The 24,717-nt window shown below is 38.7% G+C and overlaps 1 protein-coding gene across 4 annotated transcripts in view; it reads right to left on the reverse strand.

Moving 5' to 3' along the window:
- CRYBG1 (crystallin beta-gamma domain containing 1) overlaps positions 1–24,717 on the reverse strand; it is a 93,679-nt gene that overhangs the window by 18,236 nt on the left and 50,726 nt on the right. For 2 of the 4 annotated variants that reach the window (XM_032443287.2, XM_085543662.1), the window contains exons 3-15: positions 22,817–24,285; positions 17,754–17,804; positions 15,892–17,350; positions 15,628–15,804; positions 13,343–13,390; positions 13,131–13,249; positions 11,592–11,748; positions 10,477–10,616; positions 7,191–7,317; positions 6,847–6,882; positions 5,844–5,986; positions 5,039–5,165; positions 4,800–4,945 (exon numbers count right to left, since the gene is read on the reverse strand). In XM_032443287.2, coding sequence (XP_032299178.2) covers positions 4,800–4,945; positions 5,039–5,165; positions 5,844–5,986; positions 6,847–6,882; positions 7,191–7,317; positions 10,477–10,616; positions 11,592–11,748; positions 13,131–13,249; positions 13,343–13,390; positions 15,628–15,804; positions 15,892–17,350; positions 17,754–17,804; positions 22,817–24,285 — 4,199 coding nt within the window. The remainder of the gene's footprint in view (positions 1–4,799; positions 4,946–5,038; positions 5,166–5,843; positions 5,987–6,846; positions 6,883–7,190; positions 7,318–10,476; positions 10,617–11,591; positions 11,749–13,130; positions 13,250–13,342; positions 13,391–15,627; positions 15,805–15,891; positions 17,351–17,753; positions 17,805–22,816; positions 24,286–24,717) is intronic. The other 2 variants (XM_085543661.1, XM_085543663.1) reach the window with 1 other exon arrangement.

Genomic DNA, 24,717 nt, shown 5'->3' on the forward strand with positions numbered 1-24,717 from the left:
CTCTGGGCAGCCTGGTCTGGTGGTTGGTAAGCCTGCACATAGCAGGGGGTTGAAACTAGATGAGCATTGTGGTCCTTTTTAACCTAGGCCATTCTGTGATTCTATGATAGCAACTGAGTTTCATTCTTTCATTAGTTATATTTATGCGTGGTTTGGAACATCATCTTGGTTATACAAGACAAACTACTCATAGTTTTTCATTTTGGCCTGTGCATTACACAAGAAGTGCATGTTAACTTATTCCAAAACACACTTTTCATTGAGTTCTTTATACAGAAGGTCAACACCATCACCACCAACAAAAATAAAAACAACAAAAAACCCAACATCATTCCACATATTGAGCATCCATATTCCATTAAGCTGAAGTTTTAGTCCAAGAACAAAAGCCAGATTCTCTGCAGAGACAAGAAGCAGGGTGACTTCAAACCATATAAAGCTATAAAGCTAGAGCAACACATATGCGCTGCGAGTACGGACTTCCTGTTATTTGTCCATGGCAAGCACTCATAGAGTGATTCACATTTATCACTATTCACATCTCTTGGTTTGCCTCAGATATAATCAATTATTCTAAATCGTTATGCACTAATTACTTAAGACACTTTTCAAGGCACATTTCAAAATTGCCTCATGGTAATTCATCAAAGAGACACTGGTATGTAGAATAAATTAAGCCGAAAGTTCAAATGTCTCAGGTGTGTTAAGACCTGTATGCCACATATACCAAACAAAAACTAGGTTTCATTAATCAGTTTCTTGAGTGGATTCACGTTTGATTTTTCAGTGCACTAATACCAAGGTACAACTGCAACGCATGCAAGTTTAACTTAACTGACATCTACGAAAAAAAGTGTTTCTGATATTAAGTGAATGACAAAACATGCCAGATCCCTTCCAGGGGCCTCTCAATAGCAGGTATTTCTTTTCTTCCTCTCTAAAAAAAAATCTTAGTACAGAAGCAGTGAAAGTATCTTACTTTAAGCTCATATTAATTTAAACCTCATTGTTTTCAACATAAACAAGTATTGCTTTTCCATGCAAGTCAGCCCATGTTGGAGAATTCCTCGAGTCAGAGCTTACTGATGAAAACCCTGTTCTCTTCCACTTATTCAGAAGCCCACCCAGCCTTCCAGCAGCACCAACAGCAGCAGGAAGGGGAAAGCCAAATGCAGCACCAGCTGAACCTCTCAAACCTCAAGATTATCCCCAAGACAGCACAGTTTTAGTCCAACTTCTGACCAACAGGAAGGCTTGCACAGCAAGACCTAGCCTCCGTATCTAAGCAGAAGATTCACACCTCAGCATCAAAAGAACTGAAGTTTTATGCTGCAGCCTGTCCTACCCCACAGAAAGCAACTTTCCTTAACATAATAATTTAGTAAACTTCATGCCAACAAACTGCCTTAAGTAGGCCAAGCACCAGCCTCATCCTAAGTCATTGCCAAAACTGTGCCAAACTCCTCTGTATTGTCTGTCATGCTGGAATTCTGCTCTCGGTGTTGCTCAGACTCATACAATAGGACAGATCACCTGCTGCAAGGACCTGCTTCTTTCTCTGTCAGCTACAGAAGAAATCATAGAATCATGGCAACACCTTAGTAGTAAATGACATGACACAGCTGCAAAAAGTTAAGCTTTCAGACAAAGAGGATATCCTTTAGGTCTGAAATAGAATCCATAACGTTTAAACCTTAAATACCCTATGTAGACAACAGGTTTAAATTGGTCTATATGTTAATCTTATAGACCATGCAGAACCAGCCAAAGAAAACCAGCACTTGAATGACTAACAGGAAAGAAAAGGTAATTAAATTCAATTTATAGGAAAGAGAGGAAATGGGTTATTTGCCATACTTGTTTGTGCTTGTGATTTCCAGTGTCCCACAGACCTGTGAACTTTTTGTTCTCTTCAATGTCAATTCAGCTCAGTTCAGAGATGGAGGGAAAGAAGAAACTTTGTTTGAAGTGTTCCTGCAGGCAACCTAAGGGCTCTTACCTATCCAAATACCCAATGGGGGTTTGTTCTTGTACAGTGCCTCCTTTGTTCCACTCACATTACCATCCTGAGTGCATTCAGATTCAATATATTATATTTTGACTGATATCTACAGACTAACCATCACCTAATGATTTCCTCACAAAACAGACATGCACTAGAAGCAGACAAATCTGTGCCATGGACTAATTACTTGAAAATCAGAAGGAAACCAGTGTGAATTACAGGACCACAGTAAAACAAATACCTACACAGAACACACCCCTGAAAAAGTTCTTCCACCAACTTAAACAAAGGATCAACTAAAATACACGAGCTTTTTCATTAATTTTGGCAAAAGCTTCACATTTTTATGGATAAAGAAAAGGCACATTCGGAAACATGCAATTCTTGTGATTTTAATAACCATGAAATATAAGCTTGAAGAATTACTAAGCAAAGAGGAAAGCCAAAATTATACAAGGCAGTTGCTTTAAGTACTTGCTTAAACTTGTAAAGGGTGTTACCTGTTGCTATTAAATACTTTCATTTTCCACCACTTTCAGTTCTGCCAACTTAGGAGTAAAGATCAAATCCGACTTAAAAAAAAAAAGAAAGGCCTCTCCTGTTTTCAAGCAATCTAAGCTTATTTTCTCCTAAACCAAACAGTAGAATGGAATACCATGCATTCTGTGCTTGGCCAATCTCTGAAGAATGCTCGAAAGCAAAACATAAATCAAAAGAAGTCAGTACTCACTCGTCACTCCTGTATATATTTTTCAAGATGTCTTTACAATGGATTTAGCTAAGACATTAAAATATTGCTTAGAAACATTTCTCAGAAACAACAGCTGAAAATTGTAATGCAGCTACCTCTCCACTGCCCCAAAACAAAATATTCATTCCCAAAAGGAAAAGCTGGGCTGTCTTCAGCATACAGTCTAGATGATGCAGTTTAGCTCACAAGTTGTTCAATAGTATCTATGTTCTGCAGTGTCAGCCTTTCTTCTCTTTGAGATACCCTTTAAATTACAGAGCAATCAAACTCATTATGTGGGAAATACAGATTATGCATTATCTGTTACTGCTATCACTGCTTACTACAGATACCTTTAGTTAAAAAAAACCAAACACTTTAGGGAAAGGTTCAGGGATTCTTACAGTTTGGTTTTTCTTTTTTAAATGAAGTAATTTCAATATGATACCAGGAAGGTTACTTAGAAATATTATGACAAGTTTTTATTGAACCTGTAACAGTCCATTATGACATCATGTATGTGCTAGTCTAAATAGCTCTAGGAATTGCTCAATGGATTATTCATCGCAGTATGACTGATTTCTTGGTAGGAAAGATTAAAAAAAAATTCTACTTGAAATTACCTAATGCCTAAAATAAAATAGTTTTATTGCCAATCATGACTTGACATGATTCAGCTTCCCGTCACATTAGCATTTACTAAGACCACCACCCCAGAATGCTGTAACACTCGCAACCTCTTTGGAAACATAAAGCTCATACAAGACTGTAATAGTGGACTGATAGTAACTTGTTACAATCAGAGCAACTAAACAAGAAACAAGCTTATTGCTACAAATTACACCTTTAAGAGACTAGCGAGTAAGATTACAGGAGCAAGAGCAGAGTGTGTGGGACAAGGGTTTTGTCTGTAATAACTTCTAGTCAATTGTACCATCAAAGTATCGGAGTCACCCTTAATTACTAGAATACTCATGCTAAAGTACGATTCCTATCTCGGCTGCAACAGTCACATTTACTAGAACAACTACACAAAGGGCGTGATAGGCATCCCACAATTTGTTTCCCAACCTTCAGAGGAGACTCTTTCCCATGAATCTTCCTTGCATGATACAGAAGACATAAGGGCACAGTGGCTTCAAAGGTCACTATGCAGAAAAAACTGCTGTCACATCACATTTGTACACAAATCAAAAGCATTCCTTTGGAATGCACTGAGCTCGATTCTGCAGTCTTTACTCAGACAAAATTTGCAGAGATATCACATAGATAACAAGCAGAAAGGTTTAAGGTGTGGCTGGGTAAGGCAGAGCTCTCAGCAAGTCACCTGCATTCCAGGCAGAGAAAGCCTGTACATCTCAGAATTTGTGTACTTGGAGACACGGCTGCTAATATTTGTTTATATTTCCAAAATACTTTGATGCGGTCTCCAAGGCTGTGGAATTTAACTAACAATTAATGTAACCACTAAATCAAACAGTAAGATACACCAACTTATTAACTGCATGTGACAGCACAAATGGTACCAAGAAGAGGATCTGGCCAAACCAACCAACAGTTTTAGGAACCCCAATGAACAACAAAAAACCCTCCCTCCACCTTCCCCTTCCCCCCAAAAAAGCAAAGGAAAAAAAAAGAATTAAATATTAATTGTGGTATTCACTGCCAAAGCAATTCTACTCTTCAGAAAGAAACACCCACTTATACATTACTCAAAGAAAGAGTAGGTAATCTGCCTCTGGTCAAACGCAAGAAGCCCCATATAAAAATGATAAATTAATTCCATAACGATTTTGCTGCTGAAATGCTTTCTAAAATACATCCCTGAGAACAAACGATTTCTCTCTCTCTGATGCTATCTCATCCACTATCATACTTTGCAAGTCAGCAAACCAACATTTCAGTAAAGCCAACATGCTCCAGTCAAAGGCAGAACTTTTTTATCTGAAGACATCACAGAGACATTAGAAGACCAAATATGTGTTTACAAGAAAAACAGGATCAAATTCTAGAACTCTAGAAAGTGTACATGCACTATTAAACAGCAGTTAAAATAGCACTTACACGCCACTTAGCACATTTATAGATTGCGTTCTCAGCCCATATCCAGTGTCTTTCAAATTGGAAACAATTCCTAATACATTAATGTTGGAACCTTTTGATCCAAAGTCTTTTTCACTGTACATTATCATATGTGAGCTTGTAAAGTCCTGTTAAAAAAAAAAGAGAAATGCCATAAGTAGAAAGCTATGCAATGATTCAATGCACTCAGGAGATAACAACTCTATGTCCTCGGAACTTACACCAACAATAGGTCTCAGTGACTGCAGCTCTTCATCATAGCCACCCCAGTCTGTCCAGTCCCGATATTCTCCTTCTTCCAGTAAATACTGGTGGCCTTCAAACCCAGGCTTTTCATATGCGACCCAACTAAACAACAACAGAGACTGTGTGTGAAAATGGACTATTGCCACTATGCGTCGTTACGTGTGAAATTTATTCTTTCTCCCATTTTCTGTTAAAGATATAGGTGTCTCCTAAATGTTTCTCCCACTGGCATTAACATAATTACATTACAATTTCAAAAGGAGAAAAAAAAAATCTAATAAAACTACTAGCAAAACTTTCCAGAGGTGGAAGAAAGAAGTGAAGATTTACATTATGATGACCACTCTGTTTTGATACAGTGTAGTCAGGTAGAAAGACAAGGCATAAAAGAAATACATCAGCTCCTCCAGGCTTGTAATGATATAGGACTTCCAGGTTATTTTGAGAATCTTCGTATCCTTCTCTAACCAAAGTTAGATGAAATTCTGCAGCTTTTCAGTGCATGGAGTTTAAAGCAGTTAAACAATTAAACAACGCTACAACAGGTGAGAGGGAAGTTAGCAGACACAGGCTGCTTTGACTGCTACACAGCCCTTCTACCACTTCTCTAAACACTGTGAAACCACAGTTACAAAAGTATTGACTCTTGTTGTGACTATTTCCAAATTTAACCCAGATGTAAATCTAAAATAAAAAACAAATAGTTTCTGAATGTATCTAATGCAGTTAACACTTAATGCTGAAGAAGAAATACCGCTAGTGTTTTTTTCCCATACTTACACTCCTCCCAGTACTTTGATGGAACCCACTGATGTAAGCGAAAGTTGTGTCTTTTCTTCTGATTCCTTCTCACTGAGCCTAAAGATCTCTGATTCTACTTCCACATGTCTCCCTTCAAAGAAAGGCTTCTCATAAATGATTACCTGTCACAGAAACAAAATAAAAGAAAAGCTGCAAAGAGCATGATCAATTCTGATAGCGGTCAATTTCTTTTGCGTGGCTGCATAAAGGGAGAAGGATAAGATTATCTCTTTTGGAGAGGGTCCAGAGGAGAGCCACAAAGATGACTGGGGGCTGGAGCACCTCCTCTACGAAGACAGGCTGAGGGAGCTGGGCTCTCTCAGCCTGGATAAAAGAAGGCTGCACTGCAGCCTTCCAGTACCTAAAAGGAGCCCATAAACAGAAGGGGAATCAACTCTTTACAAGGTTTGGTAATGGCAGGACAAGGGGAAATGGTTTTAATTTGAAGGAGGGAAGATTTAGGTTGGATGTCAGAGGGAAGTTCTTTACTATGAGTGGTGAGGTGCTGGAACAGGCTGCCCAGAGAGGTTGTGGATATCCTGTCCTTGGAGGTGTTCAAGGCCAGGTTGGATGGGGCGGTGGACAGCCTGGTCTAGTACTAAATGTGGAGCTTGGTGGCCCTGCCTGTGGTAGGGGGGGTTGGAGATCCATGATCCTTGAGGTCCCTTCCAACTCGGGCCATTCTGTGATTCTGTAATTATGAGAGTAATTAATGAGGGTCTCTCTTTTCAGGACGTCTTCCCTCAGACATGCAACATTAGGATTTAAATGTTCATTACCTGTCTGCATCATGCAGGTAGCTGTTAATACTGTTATTTGCATATGTGATAGATACCTAAATTAGACAAATTGCAGTTTCGTGGTGTGGTCACATGCAGCATGACCAGCCACTAAGCAGGCAGTATGTGATCAAGATATACTTATCTACCCACATGTAGCTGATGTGTGATAACAGGACAATCAAATAAACACTGATTGTTACCTTTGGGTCTCCAGGACATTCTACTTTGCGGCCACCCTATTGGAGAAGGAAAAAAAAAAAAAAAGAGAGAGAAAAAAAAAATGAATAGTCTAAGTTAAGTTGTCTTCAACTCTTCATAAAAATCTGGAATTAGAATGAAACCTATTTTGTAGAATGCACATGAAAACTAGGAAGATCAAAAGCAGAAATGGATGCAAATCAAAAGTTCAAGAATTTTAAAGATTAAAATTTTGTGTTTTTTCAACTTAATTTTCTATGAGTCTTGAAAACAATTTACCACCGTAAGACATTGCTTCTAACACAAATGAAGGTCACATCGCTGGCAAATAATAATGATATTTTACCATTTTCAAAGGCCTCATAGACCTAATGTAGGCTTCCTTCTTCTCCCAGAAAGCTAAATTGGGATATTCACCAGGCTCCAACATTAAAGGGACTCCCTGGAAACCGGGTTCTTCATAAATTAGCCATCTAAAGTAAAGGGGGAGTAAAAAGCAAAAAGTAAAAAAAAAGAAAAGAAAAAAAAACCAAAAAAAAAAAAAACACCAAAAAAAAAAAACAAACCCCACAACAATAACAACAACCAAACCATAAACAACAAACCCCAAATAAAAAAAAAACAACAAACAATGATTCCTGAAATGAACAGAAAAGAACAAGGCAAACTTGATTCAGGAAAAAAAAACCACAATAATAATAATTAAAAAATAGTGTACCCCTAGAACTTTGTTTCTTTGTCTTTACCACCAAAATTTTCAACTACAAACTGGTGCACTTGTAAACTCCTGTATCTGTGCAGGGAAGCACCTTACAAATGCATGTGTCATGTCTGAACAAGTTAGAAAAATTTAATACCATGAACAGACAGTCAAGAATTTGACTGTCTTATCTGGAAGCAACACCAGTTTTGAACTGAATTTTCAAGAATTAGGGCTACTTGTATTATTTTAGAGTAGCCTTAAGATATTCAGATCAGACTTTCTAGAAGTTGAAAGATCTCTATGAACCTAAACTTGCATTTGTTGAAAAATCTACTCAATGGGGAACTCGAAACTTGTATTACAAGCCTGTTAAAAAAAAAACACCACAAAACCCAAACCAAACCAGAAACCCTACAAAACACTGATTCTGTTGAAATCTACTTCTTCATAGTCTGTATCAAAGCAGACTCTTTTTCAACATTCCTGACTTGAAAAGCAACAGTAGTTTTTCACAGCACTTTCAAGAAAATCTTAACCAGTAATCACCTGCTGGAAACAAAGAAATCTACTGCTAACATCTGCATAGAGGATCACAATGTGTATCTCCCAGTTAGATCTACCAGTCTCTCAGAAGCAGAGCATGAGGCAGGTTACAAAATGCTAAACAAAAATACCTTATACAATCAAAGAGTTGCCTGCTTAAAGATCATAATGTATAAATCTGGTGCCATGAGAAAGATAAATAATTAAATTAATCTAACACTTTAAGCTAATGTAAACTGTCACATGCTGGTCTAGCTTCACTGCAGGCACATGGTTCCAAGAAACAAAGAACTTTGCTTTTACTGATATGCTCAGCCAAACACTGAATATATTGTGTGCCCTAATAGCCACTCAACTCAGTAAGCTCTCAGCTTCACAGAAGAATTTTAAGTACATGGGAAACCAAGAAGAGAGTACAATCAGAAGATAATGGTGCATTGCCTCATTTTTGTTGGCAGCTTTTAATAAACACACTTAAGCACGCACGGTGGGAAACCTTCAGATACAACCACACCTACATGGTGAAGTGACTCAGAATCAAACCTCCCTCAGCTGCCAGTACAGTGAACTATGTCATGCTTGTAAACTAAGGAAAGAAAGAAACCTGCAACATGCAAAAAAAAAAAAAAAAAAAAAAAAATTAAAACAAAATAATAAAAGCAGTAGCAATTTACTGTATTTCTTATGCAACCAATTGGCAGAAGTAACAACTTTCCACACTGGATGAAGAGTTGGTAACTGAGAGTTACCACCAGTTGGTAACTATTTTGTTTCCTAGTGAAAACAGTAGTCCAGTTTTCTTCTAGAGATCAAAATACAGCTGAGAGAAATAAAAACTTCAAAGAGTTTACACCAATTTAGTGCAAAAATGCTCCCACAGTGATGTAGAACAGGGAACAATCAGAAGTTGGGGGCCACACACAGGTCTTGCTTCTTTTGCTAAAAAATGGTTACTTCACTAGTCCAAGAATGCTTCCAAGTAAGGAACAGAAACAATGTTGGAAGGTAGATGAAATAAATTAATAATCAGCCTCCAAATAACCTCTTATTTTATTACTCTTGGTAAACATGTAATTTGGATTGAGTTTGCAGTTCAACATTAATAAGCTTCTATCAAAGAACTATGTTGACATTTTAAGTTTTTCCTACATACCTGAGTGCCTCAATGCTTTCCTCCGAAATCAAAGTGTGAAAATTCATCAGATAAAATACCTTTATCTGATAACTAAAGCACCTCATCCATCACAAGGTGTATTTGAATATCTCTTTGCAGTGATACGTAATACCAATTCTTAGTTGGGCAATTTTCAACGGTTAAAATATACCATTAGCAAAAAGACAAATGCTACCACAGCCCAAATGTTGCACAGCTGCCAGGTCTGTACACCCTGCAAAACATTCTTCAGGATCCAGGACCACTAGAAGTGGTTACACTCCCTGTTTCTAAATGCAGCCTCCCTCCTTTGCGCACCAATTTTGCTGGTGCCAGTTTGAGGCATACTTTAAGTACTGATTTACTTATGGATTTAAGCTGCTCCAGGGGAGATTCAGGCTGGACATTAGGAAGTATTACTTCTCGGAAAGGGTAGTCAGGCATTGGAATGCACTGCCCAGGGAGGTGGTGGAGTCACCGACCATGGGAGTGTTCAAGAAACGTTCGGATGTGGTGTTGAGAGATATGATTTAGCTGGGAAGTATTGGTAATGGTTGCTCTAGATGATCTTCTAGGTCTTTTCCAACCTTGATAATTCTGTGATTCTGTGATTTCGCTATCAAAGTTATCTACAGTAACTGGCTTGTTCCTTGGTCTCCTTTGTCACAAAATTTTGCTTAGTTAATGGCACATTATACACCTAACTTATACGGCTGTATGTTTTCGGGTGATATATAGCATACGTTCTTAGTTATCAGTATAAATACATCAATTAAAATGAACAATGAAATAAAAGGACACTTTCAAGAAACCACACTTCACGTTAGGCCTTACTTCATTACAATGCAGCTTTAAAATGTTCTTTCAGTACAACTATTTCAAGTTTAGAGATGAAAGCAGGTAGGAAACGTGTTTTATCATAACAGTTTACCACCACCTCTCCCATTTCTTATAAGTTTGCCTGAATGTGAAAAAAGCAGCATAAGAAAATTCTTGCTTCTACTGCAAATTCATTTACCCCGCGCAATTAGAAGAAAAATAAAACATTATAAGGTATCATCCTAACCAGGTGTAAAGCATTAAAATGATGTAATGATGTTACAGTCAACAAGAACTACCAAATCATCTGACTGGAATAAACACAGCCTGCTTGCATGTCTGATAGATGTAATCAATGGTTTAAAACAAATTCCTTTCATAGCAGTACACGTTCACACAAAACTATGCACTTACATGCCCCAGTGTACTTTGATAGAACAAGTCTTCTGAGTGCTGCCAAACACCCCTGTTTCCTCTGTGTCGTCAAAAAAGGAAGTCACAATTCCAAGCCCTTCAGGTTCTGTATACAAATCGATTTGACTGACCCTGTAATCCTGAAAAAAATGAAGATCGCAATAATTACCCCATCTGTGCTGTAATTTATGGGGCTAACTAAAACAGCTTTGTAACTCCTGTTTGTTTTAAATTGCTTCCCCTTCTTGTCAATTACTACTATTATCAGATTCCTGTCATAAAAGTAAAACTAGGCCAGTTGCCTGTCTCTGTTTGGACCAAGACCTCAGCCAGTCAATCTTTAATCAGCATGTACATTGTTTACATTCTGCCATGTAGGCAGGAATGCATCTTCTTTCATCAGTTAATATCTCCTCCAGCAAATTAAATCCTAACACAACAAGCAAGCCATTCTTGTGAAGAACTAATTTAAACAAGAACTGTAGTTACAAGCAATATGTATTCTTCTCTTTTTCTTTAGTAGTCAAATCCCTTTATAGCTCATGGTTACTTTGGCAGTCTGCAAACATATATACTTAATGGTAGGTTAAAAGTGCATGTAGGAAGGCTGTTTCTACCACATACGAAAACCCTTGACAGGTCTGTACTCACAAGTTTTATTTTTGACTAACAAAAAGGATTTGAACTTGTTTAACACTAAAGTTTTGTTGGGTGTAAGTTTGGTTGATACACTGGAAAAAAAAAAAACAACAAAAAACCAGCCCAACAATCCATGTGTTTTCAAAATACAAGTCTGTGGAATTACTGATAGTTTTCTAGAAAGATTTTCCTCCCAAGGGATTTACCACGCCAAAAAGCATATCCATACACAAGTTTCTTTCTATAGCAATTACTGGGCTATTCCAGTGAAGAGCAATTTTCTTTCTGATGCATTATTTTGCTGCATTTTAGCAAAATCCCTATCACAAAACAATCAATCAAAAGAAAACAACAGAAACCCCCCCCACCCACTCACACTGTGATTATATGAGAAATTCACTGTGTAAGACTGATTTTTTCCTGTCAGTATAAAACACTGGGACTTATACAAGACTTTCTTTACTTATCTTACTTGCCTTAACAACATGTCTTATTGAACCAATCACCGCAGGCTTTAGCGATCCACTTTCATTTTGCTCTTCACCTGCACCCCAAATATCTGGGAGTTCCAGTTCTCCTTCTTCCAGAGGAATAGAGGGACCTTCAAAATTTGGTTTTTCATAGAGTATCCAGCTTAAAATAAAAAAAAATATATCAGTTTAAAGTGTTTTATCAAGTGTGAGTTTCAAAAATCATTTTCCCATTTAACAATTTCTTTTTTCACAAGAAACACTATTTCCTCTCCACACCACCCCAACACAGCTCATTCACCCTCCAGACTCTCCATGCCACCCCAACACAGCTTACTCACTCAACAATGCTGATGCAAGTCATTCCTGGGCTCTGTGATATTTTTTAAAGCAATTATAAAAACAAAGGTGCCTACTGCTGACTTTGTAATTTCACCAAAAACTTCTCCACCCTTTTCAAACTGATGATGTGGGGCTGCAGGAGTGCTGTTAATGTACTCCAGTCTTCTGCACGAGATACTAATCGGAACCAATCTGTAGGTCAGAAAATGTTGACACTACAGACTGCTGTGTCATGTATAAACAGACGGGCTACTTGGATACTACGAACAGCATCCTGAAGTTCTACAGGGGCTGAAAAAGATTTGCTGAAGAACGCTCAGAGGCAACTTTATTTTTAACTGTAGGTTTGAAGAAATAAGTAGATAAAAACTATACACATTCACAACTTTAAAACTCTCCCATAAAGTTCTCAGTTGAAGGGAACAAAAAAAATAATATACCCTTAGTGCAACTGAAAACCAGAGTGCTGTGATTTACACAGGCCTGAAGATTTTCATTCCTATTTTCTGATGCTAAACAGCAATCAGAACACTTCCTAGGATCTCCTACAGCAGCTAGTCCTTGTTTATTCAGCTTGCTGAATCAGGTCATTACTTTTGAGAAACTACTGTGTGACCATATTATAGCTTGGTAACAGCTTAAACTACCATTCTATCCAGGCCAGTAATGGCTGCTCTTTTAACACTATAAAGAAGGTAGCAGATGAGCTGTTTTTTAAATAGCCTCAGCCAATCCAGCTTTCAGAGAAAAATTCCTTCTAGACTCACCAAAGAAACATTTACAGTATCACATCATATCTTTGGCTAAGTAAGGAATTCATCTCCCTCATCCAGATTAACGCAGTCCTAACCCACATCAAACCTGTCTTGAAAATTCTTAGCTATCCTGTTAACATAACTCGAACACTGTTTAAGAATCCATAAAGGAGAGAAGAACTAAAGGGCAGCACGGACAGAATTTGTCCTTTTATCCCATTGAGGTGAAATGCTGAATTCTTCCAGATGGTAACGCTCACTTCAATTCGTCAGCAAAGTTAGCTAATACAGAACTTCATATTGCAGGAGGTAAAATACCACATTTCCTTTTCAAAGGTGTCTTACATTAGATTGCCAACTGAACACTGGTTCAGTTCCAATGTATGTCCAGACAGATAAAAATCTCTGGGTAGATTTATCAATGATAAAGAGTTAAAATTCATCTTACCATCCTCTGATAACTTTAACTAAGATTGTCGGTGACAGAACCCAAGAACTGCAATCCAGAACATCGTGGAAAACTTCAATAACATTCTCTTGATTGTCTGATTCACAATATATCACCAGCTGTGTTTAAAACGAAACCAACAACATGTATTTTTATCTTGCTATGCTTTTACATACGGAGAGGTACAGTGAAGAATATAAAATTGGTCTTACCTTCCCAGGCCTGGGATTGATTTTACTTTGCCCATTTCTTGAAAGTGTCTAATAAACAGCGGGGAGAGAAAAGTCACATTAAGTCATACAAAACAAACCAAACATCTATTCAATAAAGATGCTAAACTATAAGTTACTGAAACAAAATGAAAATTGCACTGAACAGTAAAAAACTCCACCTACACCTCGCTCCTGCCATAGTTCCTCCTTCTTCCAGAAGAATAATACCTTGCCATGAATACACACTTCCTAATTATTATTTCTTTTAATTATCATCTCACTGAAGACAAGTATTCCCAGGTTTTAAATGTTCTAAAATTTCTTTTGATCAGCCTTCTACTCATTCCAGGAGTTTCAGATACTGAGCGACTAAGAAAACTGACATTACAAAAGTACATGTTCTACAATTGTAACGATTTTAATGAACATGTTAGTGCCTGGTAACCATAAATAATTCAATAATTTTGAAGGAATACGTGATAAAACTGAGGAAGCATGGTGGCATATACACTTATGAACTAGATATTATAATCGAATCCTTTGTTGAACATCTTCTAACAAGGTAGGTATTCTTCAAAAAGTATGAGGGTCTGTAATAAGCAATAGACTAAAAAATGCAGAGAAGGAATAAAATACACCCAGGTATACAAAAATCTATAACACTACCTCTAAGTCCACAGCGAACTGTATGATATAAGTAAGTTATCTGGGAAAATCTGTGGCTGTATCATGTGATCTCAAAACAAATAAAGAAAGGGTTGTAATTACATGTGGCTTTCTAGCAAGGACAGGAGCATTAATTCTTGGACAGGGTCCCACTCTGCCAGGTACTATTCATACAAACCAAAAATGAGACCCTGCCCTCAAACAGCTTACAGATGAAGATAAGCAGAAACACGTGCAGGGAACTAATGAGAACATATTAGTCACCATGCAGGGCTGGTAGTGGTCTCAAGACAGAGTTCCTAACCACCACAGCATTTCTGTAGGCATCATCAAGACAAGTTGAAGCATGACTGGTCTTTCAGCCTGTGCTTCAATTCCAGTTAGAACTCGCTCTGTGCAAGTCACTGAGTGCCAGAGTTGTTTTAGGCTGCCCCTACTCTTTCCCTTCATACTGCCCATCAGTCTCTTCATCACCATCTTCTTCATCAGATGAAGATGCACACTATGTACATGTCAGACAAACTTTTTTGATACTTGTCTATCTTGAGCAAGACACTTCAGAGTCAGCAATGGTGCTGCAGAAGACTTGGAACCCAACAGAGCCTAATGAACTTCTCCCAAGAGCAATCTTACGTGTGTATATAACTCCTTGCCACATCGTGCCTCCACACTCTAATGAAATAGTGAAATCCACTCTGGCACAACAATTTAAGTGGCAAAAAGTCAGCACCTACATTAGTCATTTTGTTTTGAAATCCAAATAGGACCACTTAAAGTCAGAACTCCTTTAGAACTGGCAGTGTGAGCCAGCACCGCTGCAAGTAAACCACCTCATTTTCAACCCTACATTAATTAAAAACTTCTCATGAAAGAAAATCAACATCTTCAAAACTGTAAGGTAGAATGGATGACTTCCTTCCACAAGGTGTACACTTATTTCTACTTCCCCAGCCATTTTAGTAGAACTGTAACAGCAGATAATCTGCTGCGTTAGCAAAGAGCTGCTCAAGTTTCTCATATGCTACTTCAATCCCACAGATCACATTAATATGGCTATCAAACTTTGGAAGCTATTTCTCTTCCTGGAATAATAAGGACCAACATCTACAGAAACAGCAAATACTGTTGGTTCAAAATTCTGAGAGCAGAAATCAGTTTTTACATTGGGGTGAAATTGGCTCTGAAGGAAAACACAGGTCTACCTTCACTCTTGGTGAACAGATGCTCATAATCAAATGGAGGGGCATCCATCCTCTGTAGCAGCTCTTTCAATAAACGCTACTGTTCATTTGTTAGGAATACTTTAAAAGTAGATGATGCATGAGATTTGTTTAAAAAAAAAAAAAAAGAAGAAGCATGAAGACATATTCAAATGTATCCTTTCAATCCCTACTCGTGAAGAGTCTTGGAATAAAGGCATCACAGAGAAACATAATCATTTTAAGAGATGCCATACACACATCATATTTTCATGTGTAGCAAACATCAGATGAACCTGCTACTTCACCCATGCTCATTCTGTGCAGTTGTAATCTATGTGTAACCCACTGTGAAAAGAAACAAAACAAAAGCTATGTGCGGTAACTTTCAAGGTAGATTTTCAATGGCATAATACTTACATCTACATCTAATAAACCAGTGGGGACATTTGATTCATATCTGTTTGCCCCTAACCAGCTGGAAAAATTTTTTTCTGGGTTCCCATAGTTAGGCATTTGTAAAGTTAGCTCTTTTTTTGCACTATCTGCTTGTATGTACTTCTCCATATAACTTGGAAACTTCATATCTGAAAGAGACTGGATAACAAAAACAAAAAATTAACAGTCATTCAGCAGTCAACTCATGAAATGCAGCCACGTAAAATGTTGTTCATCTTTTATTACCTCAGGTTTTTGAGGCAGGCTGAATGGCCCAGAAGCATCCTGTTGTAAAGAAGGTATCCCTGAGGAGTCTGCCATAAAAGCTGTGTTATTTACTGAGGTCACAGAAGGATTAAGAAACTTTTCTTTAGAAGTAGATGACAGCAAACTCGAGAAGAGTGAGCTTTTTTCCAGACGGGATCTCTTCACTTCACCATCTGTACCATCCGCGTTCTCTTTTCCATTTATTTCCTGAGTAAAGGAAGGTTCCTCTCTATTACATGACTGAAGGGCTTTGAATATTATACTTTGCTCTGTTGATGCACGTTTGGGCCTGACTCTGGCTATAGTTTCCAGACTTTGTATTTTCATTTGTTGGGTTGGTAACAGATCCTGTGCTTTTTCCCTTCTCAGTCCCAAACCGAAGGTAAATACACTAGGATCAAATACTTTCTCTAAGTTGTCTTCGTGAATCGGAGGCATTGCAAAGTGGGGTGCTGGAGACTTGGGAAGCTTTGACCTTTTCTTCTTCTGTGGTAAACAAACTGAGCTGTCCAAGTTTTTTATTGTTTCAGCAAACTTCTTCATGTCGGTTGGAGAATCAAAAACAGCATCATCTTCAGCAGAGCCATTACAAGTTTTGCCTGGGCTCTCTGGAGGATTACTGCTGTGCTCCGACACCAATATACCATCAAGACTGCCATCATCATACTGCTGTGATGCAAAGGTCATATCTCCCAGCTTTCCATTTTTATCACCATTTTCCACCTTCTGAGATTCTGGTCTACAAAGCTGATGAGACTGTAGAGGATATTTATCACCATTACAGGCTGATAAGACCTCTGTGTCTGGCGGTACCTTCTCTTCATTTCTATGGAGTTCTGAGCTTGTGTTATTTTGATGGTAGGAAATATCATGAACACTTTCACTTTTAACAGGCGAGTGCAAAGACGGTTTAAAAGGAGAACTTTCCTTTTTAACTGCACTTAATTCTGGATCAGGTTGCTTCAGAGAGGCACCAGTGGCATCAATTTTGCTGCTTTGGTTAAAAAGGGATATTGCAGCTTTTACTTTAAGCTCTGTTCCTTTCCCGACGTCCTCGGAAGATGCAGAGCCCTCTTCATTTTTGCCTTTTAATTCTGCAGTGCTATCTTTCTCTGCTGTGCCATTCTCAAATAACTTCTGGCGACTGTTTTGTTTATTTAATGTTTTATCAGGCTGCTCACTTTCCTTAGGTTGTTTTCCAAATATCAGCTTTGCTCTACCAACAAACGTGCTTGGTACAGTACTATTTTTTGAAGCAGAGATATCAGTAGGCCTCTGGCTCTGATTGGCACATTTATTTTCAAACAAGGAAATTTTGTTGGCAATGCTGTTGTTAGTTTTATTAACTGGTTTTTCAAGAGTATCCTGCTCACTTTCTAAGCTGTCTTGATTTGCAGGCGCTTTAAAATTCAGCTCTACATTCTTCGGTTTGGCTGGACTATAGGAGGCAAAGTGATACACAGTTACATCTTTCAGTAATCTTGAAGAGACTTGTAACAGTTTGTAAAGCAATAAAATGCAGCATTAAAATCATTTTCCCATAGTCGTGATCAGTTTAAATTTCAGTATCTCAAAAGGAATTAAAGATGACAAAATAATCAAACACTGAATAAGGAAAATACATTTCAAATGTAAGCAATTCTTTAATGCTCAGCAAAACAAAGATGCAGAAACACAGCAGCCTACAGCATCTGCAAATGAGGCAAACTTATGACTGACAGAAATTAAAATTTAATAGAGAACAGGCAGAATAAATTATACGCATGCAATTCCCTGCAGAGTTTAGGAAACAAATCCCAATTCATTAAGGTGATAATGAGTTGGTTAACATTAGAATATACCTCTCCAACAAGTTTTGAAGACATCTGCCCAGATTCTTTTCAGTCTCTGTACTGCAGAAGCAATCACAAATCAAGTGAGAAACCTCTTCTGGATATTGCTGGTAGAAAATATCACAGTCCCTGATTCACTGCAACTGCTCATCACTGTTAGATTAAGCCAACACTGCATGGGAGGACTCTCCCATTTCCCTCAGGTAAAGTCAGCTAACATTTTAAATAGCATACACTAACTCTGCTGTTTTTACAAGAACTGAACTGGGAAATACTTTTAAAATTTTCTTTAAGAGAGTGGATAGAAAAGCACGTACTATGAGGCTACAGCACATATCACTTGAAGAAAGCTGGTGACACACAGCTGATAGTTTAAAAACCTCCTTCATCTGAGTATCTACATCCAGAGAGAAGCATTTGTCCACGTCACCTGCTACTGCAGGTATGTGAACAACTGAGAAGAAACAAGGCATGTTTTCAAAATGTATCATCCAGAAGTAAGGAGCCCACCAGCACCTCAGAGTCAGACCCGCTCTCAACAGAGGAATGCAGAGGCATCCAGCAGTGACAGATTGCACAGAAACAAAATCTTAAAAAGGTGGGAGATTAAAGAAACTCGCTTGCAGGGGCCTCACATGCTCTATCAATAATTCTTGTACTCATTGGTTTTGCTCTTCACCTACACAGCTATTCACTGAGCTGTGACACAGCTCTTCAGTCAAGTGAAGAAGGGCGAGGTACAACTGAATTAACACAAATGTAAAAACTGAATCCATTCCCTCCCTCTCTTCCTCAAGAAACTCAGCCCATGTAAGAAAGTAAACCCTGCCAGAACATCTTCATTGTACAAGCTTTTCTTCTTGAGAAAAGCACAAGGAACAAATATACTGTGGTAACACAAGGAAGCCCAAATCAGCCGCCTAAGAAACCACACAGAAAGTAACTGCTGAAATAACTATTTTAGGAGAAGACTTCCTGACAGTGCTCACTGCTTGCTCAAATTGCTCTCAGCTGGAAGGTTCTTATGAAGAACACAAGACAACTAAAAATAGCAAATAGTGAACTTACAAACACCTGACGGACTGTACCTCAAACAGAAGCTAAATACAAAGCAACTGGAAAACTGAAGTCTGGAAGCAGGAAAAGAAAAATATTCTTGAGGCAAACAAGGTGAGGAACTATTAGATAATACATTTCAAGATACCTACACCCTAGTTTTCATTTGCAGTAACTTTGGAAAATTAAGTTACTTCACATTCTTTCTTTCCTGGAAATGTAAGCAAGTTGAAAGGAATCTCTGATGGTCACCTAGTCCAGCTTGTCACTCAGCAGATGCAGCTTCAATGTTAGATCAAAGTCACTGAAGGTTCTGTCTGGCCAAGGGCTGAGCACCTCCAAGGATGGAAAATCTGCACCCTTACTAGCTAGGGAAGCACTGAAGAAAGTCAGCCACTTGCCCTATGAATTATTTTTATTTTATGTTCCATTTGAACTTAATTGTTGCAACTTGCAATCAGGCTGCTGTCCTTTCATTGAAAGATCAGAGGAGAAACTGCTCTGCCTTCTCTAATGCATCTATGGAGATAATGGTGAGATCTACTCATATCCTTCTCTCTGCTGAACAAAGCAAAGTGCTTCAGCTTCTACATGTACTTGGCATATCCCAGTGACATTCTTGTCTTAAAAGTACACTGAAAGACTCATTCCATCTTGTGAAATATCACTTGTGTTGGGGAAAGCAAGCTGAAAGGAGAGAGAGAGGTACAGGTCACCACAAAGGTCCAGCTTCTTCAAGAGCAAAAAACCCCTTCCTTCTCCTTTGACACACTGGCTGTTTCAAGCCAGTATTGCCCAGCACGGGCTTCACTGCCACTTGCTAGAAGGATGCACTAGAGGAAGAAGATACACTTTACTTCTACTTGTATTTTCAAGTGGTATCACTAGCACCTGGTAATCTTAACAGGCTCATTTCCATACCATCCTCCCGTCAGTCTGTCACTTGCACTACTACATGTGTTTCAACACAACAAACAATACATAGTTCCCTAATAAGATCCTTCTTTCCTTGTAAGTCTTGACACAAGCAAGAGCAATGGTTAACACTGATAGTTATCAGCCACACCTAAAACTTATGACAATGAGCAACTAACACCTCAAAGGTATAGTTTCAAGCTTTGCAAATTTACACACAAACAACAGCTTTGGCAACCTGTATTTTACTCTGCAGCATTTTTGCAGAGCAGCAGACAAACAACAGATGCTAAAGAGCGACGAAAAGCTCAGCCTTGGAGCTCCGTCCACCACAACCTGTCACGTGCAGCCAAGCCTTTCATTTTGCCACTGAGGAATGCTGATGTTCCACACTGAGAAAGACTGATTTTAAATATAGCTGAAGGACGTGTCTCTTTGCAAGTACTGAATTTCTAAGCTTGTCTAAGAAACTGAGAAGCTGTCTGAGGACCCTTTCCCCCTGTAGCATGGGGGGAAAAAAAAACCACTGGAAGATGGATTCGTATAATGGTACAGACACTTCCTTATAAACAGCCTGATGCAGTTGATCATTTCCACCCATCGCTGGCCAGGAACAGGCAAGCACAAGTGAAATACCAATGTCCTTCTCTTAGGCTATACCTTGCAGCTAACCTGTGTGAGCAAGCAGTTAAGTCTCCTCTAATATAGTCATAAATTGAAGGTGACTCATATACTTGAAGCATACTGTTCAAATGTCCTCATCAAACACGTAACCGATGCCAAAACATCAGACTGAGGCAAGCAAAGTAAAATGGCATGTTAACAGAGCAGAAGAATTCAACAAGTGGGGATAGGCACACAAAGGCAGCTACAAAACCAAGTCTGAAAATCAAAAATGACAACTAAAGCTAAGGCTGATGTGCTTAGCAAAATCCTAACAGCTGCCTGAGGTTTTATGTGCTGAATGAGTTTTGAGTGAGGTACCATCAACCTAAGTTTAGACTCAGGCCTAGTAAATTCCTCTTTGAAAAGCTAAAGGCAAAAGTATCCCATGACTCTCAAGTTCCACTGTACACAGACATGCAAGGAGCAGACAGGAATTGCTATCGCTACTTGCTGAGAACTGGCAAAAACAGCTTCTTAAGGAGTATTTCTAAAGAACCTCAATCCTCAGAATTGGTACCAGCACATCATTAGTAACAGACGTCATGCATTCTTTAATTGAAAAGCGGTTTGATTATGCTAAATTGATTTTATAGGAGGGAAATGAATCTCTCCTTGTCCATCTTTATTCACATGAGTGAACCAGTACTTTTCAAACTGAAGGAGTTTCAGGTAGAGTATTTAATGGTAATTTTTCCCTTTAAAAAAATGGAGAAAGCATCCGATCCCTAGTCCCAAGCAGTAAGAAGAGAACAGAAACACGCCTTCTTCTAATACCACCATTATATTTTTCCTTTCCTGTTTTACAACTTAACTCACATCCAGGTTTACAGCTCACATGCCCTCAAAGATGACCACAAATTACAGCAGATAATCCCACTGTATCCATTTATCAGGCTGAAGAAATGGTGTGATTCTGTGCAACAGTATCTACCAGAAGCATCATGAACCTGCTGAATGCAGCAGTCCCCACCCTGGGCTAAAGTTCTTGGAGCAGCAGATAAGGTCAAAACACAAAGCAGCACTCAGTCCACACTGCCAGGCGAGAAAGAACAGGCTTTTATCTATTAAAATGAAGGCTGTCAGAAGGGGTACTTGTCTATAACTGTAAGAGCAAAGCAGAAGATAATTCTCTATGCAAGGAGACAAGCAGATACCAGAACAAACAAAAATCCAGCCGTGCAAGTGCTTGTAACTTCATCATTGCTAATGGTAGTGACACAAGGAGAAAAATATGCAGGCTACTTGCATTCAAAGTTGTAAAGATACAAAACTTCAGTGCTGAACATTTGTGAGCTCTGTCACCAGATGACAAAGCAGCATCATGTAGCAAAACACCACAACTTAACTATCAGAATGAGGCGTTTTCAATCCAGTTAAAAAGGCACAAATCAGAGGTAGCATTTCACAAACTGCAAAGAAAATGTTCCTGTTATCTCTATACTTTGCAGATGTGGGAAGCATAACTGGAAGTATATATAGTTGTTAAGCTTCAAGGCTTTCATGAACCTCTAGCATAAGTGAATGGCAATTCTGAACTCAGTGTACCTCAGGTGGACTCTGACACGGCCTACAAGTGAATGCACCACAAAGAGGAAAGCAATGCTGCCTATTACATACCCATGAAAACTAAACAATAGAAATGACGAGTACAATAAAATGATTCACGGAACAAAACTATGGGGGAGTCCAGGAAATCAGTAGCTGAAATCCTACTAATGATCACACTGCAAGTACCAAATATATCCACATCTTCCTAAGGAAAGCATAGATCACATCTGCCTGACAGAGAACAACTGCTTAAGAAGTAATCATGCAAACTAACACATGTATAATTCTGCAAACGCCTGATCTACATCCCATGTGTAAGAATTTACATCCTTTGTCCTGCAAGTACTTATAAAGGCAGCTAAATGCATTCAGATTTCTGGAGTCAGATTTATCGCATCATTTGAAGTACCTACACTTGAAGTATCTACAACTGCATCCTTCATTTCTTTGTAAAATAACTGCTGAGCAGAACTGCTCCTTCTTCAAAGAATAACCTGAACACCTTCCTTGGGCAGGGATTTTAGAGTACAAAATCTTCAAATGGATCTTTCAGTAGCTACAAACAGCAAAACCACTTGAAGGTCAATGAGAGCCAAGCTAATCTGAGCAACAAAAGGGGCAATGATGACAGCAGAGCAGCTTTTACACGTTAAATTATTCTATACAACATGACAGGCATAGAAAGAAACAGCCTAGACACAAATTATTCTTTTAACACATGCATATCACAGTGTTAGTGAGGTGTAAATATGATTAAAAGAAACAGCTCTTAATTGAAAATAATCTAGATAGCAGATATATAGCCAGCACTCCTGTATAATCCTAAATACAGATGCTGGCAAAATTACAGCTATGAGAGTAAGGTAAACTGTAGTTATCTTACTTACAGGCTAATTTTTGTTGTGACTATTCTGGAAGCATCCAAACTCTTCAGCTTCAAGCTGTCTAAATCAGAACTCGTCTGTCTCTCAGCTGGCATACATAGGTCTCCATTTTTAATCTTATCAGTACGCAAGAAAGCTCTTCCATCAGAATCATTACCATGCTTGTCTGTCTTGGTTTCATTTCTGCCTTCAGCAAACACCACGGTGTTGTCTTCTGCTTTATCGGCCAATGAGACTTTGGAAGACTCCAAGCTATCTTCCCCTTTTTCCTGCAAAGTTCTTTTTGTCATTGTGTTACTCTCTGTTGACGCTAAAGGTTGCCTTTTGGAGGAGTAATCTTTCATCTGACTCTTCAAACCAGTGGGGGAAGTAGGAACAGCATCCAACTGATTCTTTTTATAAGATCTTCTCCTTGCAGGGGTTGTGGTTGAGGCTTGCTGTTTACCTTTGTCAGCTTCAGTCTTGGACGTGCCTTTGTGAGCAGATCCAGGTTTTAGTTCCGGATTATTTCCTGAAGAAAAGGAATTCCGTTCAGGAGTCTGCTGAGGAGACTTCAGTTTTCTTTCGGAGGTTATTACCTTGTCTGGAACCCCCTCAGAAGACGCATCGTCCTCAAAAACAGAATCTTCTCTTGCGGTATTCTCAGTCTGGTTTCTCTCTCCATTTGGAACGTCACTGGATGACTGAGACTTCCTCCTTTTCCCAGACCTTTTACTAGAAGATTTCTTATCCATTGTGTCTGAGTCACCACAATTTTCTTCCGATATAACAGTCACGGGTTCATTAAGGAGTTCGTCTGTTTTTCTAAGATAAATATCAACTGTTAGCACTCTAGCAGGCTGTGGGTGTTCACTTGCTAGAGTTTCCAGCTTGTATGGCAAATCCTTTGGCTTTGCATGCCCAGGCTCCTCAGACACCCACGTGTTCACCAGATGCTTGTGGCTTAAGATACTCTTTTCTAAGTCTTCGCTAGACAAACTCCTCAAGCTTTTTATAAAATCTGGAGTGGTGGAATTATTTATATCTGTGACAGACCCCTTCTCTGGTTCCCGGGTGTCCACATTCAAGCTACTCTCAAAGAAAGAGTTTTTAATTGTTTCACTGCTGCTGCTCCAGTCTGGTGACCACTCGCTGTCAGAGGAGACTCCTCGACCACTCCATTCTGAAATGGTATCGTGGTACAGAGGTCCTACTTCCCCACTGAAACTGTACTCCTGTGTCTCAGGAACGACACTCGTATTTCTCACTTGCTTCTGTACTGGAGGAGATTCAGGACCTTGCTGTGTATGTTTACAGTAAATGGGCTGAGCTGTGTGAGGCGAAACCGATCTCTCTCCTTTCCAATGAGATGCGTGTTCTAATGAACTCTTGACATTCTTCCTTCTCCCCGTACCAAACAAATTTCCAAGTCTTTCCAAAACCGGTTTCTTTTTATGCTCTTCTCTGGAACAATCTGGAAATTGTGAGGAGGACTATGAAAACAAACAAAACATTTGGTTAAGGTCAAAAGTGTTTCTTTAATAAGCACGTCTGTATTAATTCCATCTTGGATTTGAAAGGATACGATGAATGAGAAAACAAAACCAAAGTGAAAAACACATACCAAATGATACTAGTTCTAATAAAACAAACAAACAAAACTCAAAACACAATTAGAATCCCAAGACTCTCCTTATGTGTTTGCCTGTGTTTGTTTACAAGCACACTTAACTTGCCCTACAACACCAGCTTTGTATGTCCTAGATCTCAAAGTATTACACAATTAGTTAACACCACCTGAAGTAATAAAGCATTCTGGAGTCAGTAGGGCTGGGGGAAACGGGCTGCTTACTCAAAATCACAACACGGTGTTTGCCAAAAACACAGCGTGGAGTTGAACTGTCCATATTGGTTGACAGTTCAGA

Source organism: Coturnix japonica, chromosome 3, assembly GCF_054131305.1.
Source record: "Coturnix japonica strain WE chromosome 3, WE-NBRP24, whole genome shotgun sequence".
Taxonomy (NCBI): Eukaryota; Metazoa; Chordata; class Aves; order Galliformes; family Phasianidae; genus Coturnix; species Coturnix japonica.